Source organism: Babylonia areolata, chromosome 1 (assembly GCF_041734735.1).
Source record: "Babylonia areolata isolate BAREFJ2019XMU chromosome 1, ASM4173473v1, whole genome shotgun sequence".
In the NCBI taxonomy this organism is placed as follows: domain Eukaryota; kingdom Metazoa; phylum Mollusca; class Gastropoda; order Neogastropoda; family Buccinidae; genus Babylonia; species Babylonia areolata.
The window spans coordinates 43,319,730-43,322,229 of record NC_134876.1 but is presented as its reverse complement, the minus strand read 5'-3'; the positions used below and the strand labels follow the sequence as shown (position 1 = coordinate 43,322,229).

The 2,500-nt window shown below is 41.1% G+C and overlaps 1 protein-coding gene across 3 annotated transcripts in view; it reads left to right on the top strand.

Moving 5' to 3' along the window:
- The window catches only part of LOC143283203 (uncharacterized), a 31,560-nt gene that overhangs the window by 14,276 nt on the left and 14,784 nt on the right, over positions 1-2,500 (top strand). For all 3 annotated transcript variants that reach the window (XM_076589385.1, XM_076589391.1, XM_076589382.1), the window contains exon 2: positions 2,412-2,500. This exon is cut by the window's right edge and continues 20 nt beyond it. In XM_076589385.1, coding sequence (XP_076445500.1) covers positions 2,457-2,500 — 44 coding nt within the window. In that variant the 5' untranslated portion in view covers positions 2,412-2,456. The remainder of the gene's footprint in view (positions 1-2,411) is intronic.

Below are 2,500 nucleotides of genomic sequence, written 5' to 3'. Positions count from 1 at the left end.
CATCACTAAAAAAAAAAGAAAAAAGAAAAAAAAAGAACTGACGACATATAACAATAAGAACGGGTCGAAGAAGAAATCACATAGCAGCAGCTTCCAAACGCCACAATGAAACTGAAAGATTAATCATTCATAAACGAGACATAACTTATAAGTTGAAGAATGATCGAAATTCTACCCCATTAATTGCCAGCATGCGAGACACCCTAAGAGAACTTCGTACGGTTGAGTGTGCGAGTCGGTTGTCTGAGTCATTCAGTTCGTGCCCAACTCGCCTGGTGACTGGCTGTTCACTTCATAACTCGCGTCATTCTGTAACCGCTCTTGTCCTTGGTTAACTCTCTCCATACGAACGGCGAAAGAGACGAAGTTAAGAGCGTTTTACCCCAATTACCATCATCAAAATATTGCAAGAGGAAGGCTCTTATACTGAAGAGGTGAATGTTGACAAAGAATACCACAATTCTTACGATGGAAGCTAAAGGTTGGTCCATTCAGACACCCACTGGACATCCGAGGGATCTGTGTAGAGGAGAAGAGAGGACTGGCCGTACTGAGTGAGTTAAAATGGAGGAAGGAGTGTGGTGGGGGCGGAGTGGAGGATGGGGGTGGGGGTGGGGGGGGGTTAGGAGAGGGGTTATTGCTTAACGGTCTCACCGTTGATGACAGTCTGAACTCTAATGATAATGACTTTGTCTGTGGGTCTTTGTTTTCAGCACTCAATCTTATTCTAGTTTTCACATTGTCAAGCAACACAAGCAAGTTTACAGTGCCGTGGTTCAATAATGAAAACTGTTCATGGCTTTGTGGAACAAGTTGCCACTGGCATAAGGAGATACAAGTAACATTTTTCGACAAAACAGAAAATCCTTTTTTTTTTTTTATCATGGAATGCATATTCTCAAAACACGTACAATTAAACGTAAACAAAGAAAATAATGTATGAACGAAGAGAAAGAGAGAGAGAGAGAGAGAGAGAGAGAGAGAGAGAGAGAGAGAGAGAGGAATGTATTGCCCTATAGCTGGGGTACACTACTTTGGATTCTTCTCTGTTCTCATTTCATTTTCCGGACAATCTGGACCCAATTTTCTTCTTATAGAAGAATTCAGCATCATCCTCTTACAGGCAACTTATAATTTGCTCACTTCCCTATTCTCTCTCTCTCTATGTATGTATACATATATATATATATATATATATATATATATATATATATATATATATATATATATATATATATATATATATATATATATATATATATATATATATATATATACATAGAGAAAGGGAGAGAGAGAGATTCAGTCCTGCTCTCACCTCTGCATGTCTTCTAAAATCCTGTTGTGAACAGGAGTGCACTGGGTGTGTGGTGGTGTCATTTGTGAGCTAAGTGAGAACACAAAAGGAGAATTGTGGTGGAAAAAACTTTCGTGAATTTTGCTCGTGTTGTGTTGTGTTGTGCTGCGTTGCTTTGGTTTGCACTGCGTCGTGCTGTATATTGTATTAGATACTGTGGTGTGCCAGTCGCATTGTTTTGCATTGCATTGTACTATATTGTCCTTTACGATCTTGTACTGTACTGTGATTGACATGGTTTTATATTGTTTTCTAGACCCACAGAACTGTGATGTACTGTGATGTGCTGTGCTATACTGTACTGTACTGTACTGTACTGTGCTGTGCTGTGATGTGATGTGCTGTGCTAAACTGTACTATACTGTACTATACTGTATTGTACTGTACTGTGCTGTGCTGTGCTGTGCTGTGCTAAACTGTACTGCACTGTATTGTACTGTACTGTGCTGTGCTGTGCTGTGCTGTGCTGTGCTGTGCTATACTGTACTGCACTGTATTGTACTGTACTGTGCTGTGCTGTGCTGTGCTGTGCTGTGCTAAACTGTACTGCACTGTATTGTACTGTACTGTGCTGTACTGTACTGTGCTGTGCTGTGCTGTGCTGTGCTATACTGTACTGTACTGTACTGTATTGTACTGTATTGTACTGTACTGTGCTGTTCTGTACTGTGCTGTGATATGCTGTACTTTGCTGTATTGTGCCAGATTGGACTACACTCTCTGGACTGAACTGTACATTGATGCATTGCGATGTATTGCATTTTACTGGATCGCATCACATTTTATCACAATGCGTCTGCATGCAGTACTGTACGTGTTGCATCACATTACATTACATCTTGTTGGATTGTACTGTGTTGTATTGTATTGTATTCTATTGCGTTGTGATGTTGCGTCTTTCACTGCATCGTAGGCTTGCAGTTATACTGTATTGTTTTGTTTTCTTGTACGGTCAGTCCTGAAAGGGCCTCTTGCGGTGGTCTGGGTCTAAAGCAATATGACCTGATGACCTGACAACGCGAGGTCAGTACTTGTTTGTCGTCTGTTGTTGCAGGAGGGGCATTGGCACCGAATGTAAAACGAACGCAATGATACAGCGATGGCAGACTTTGACGGAGACCTGGAGAAAGCCTTCACCAACGG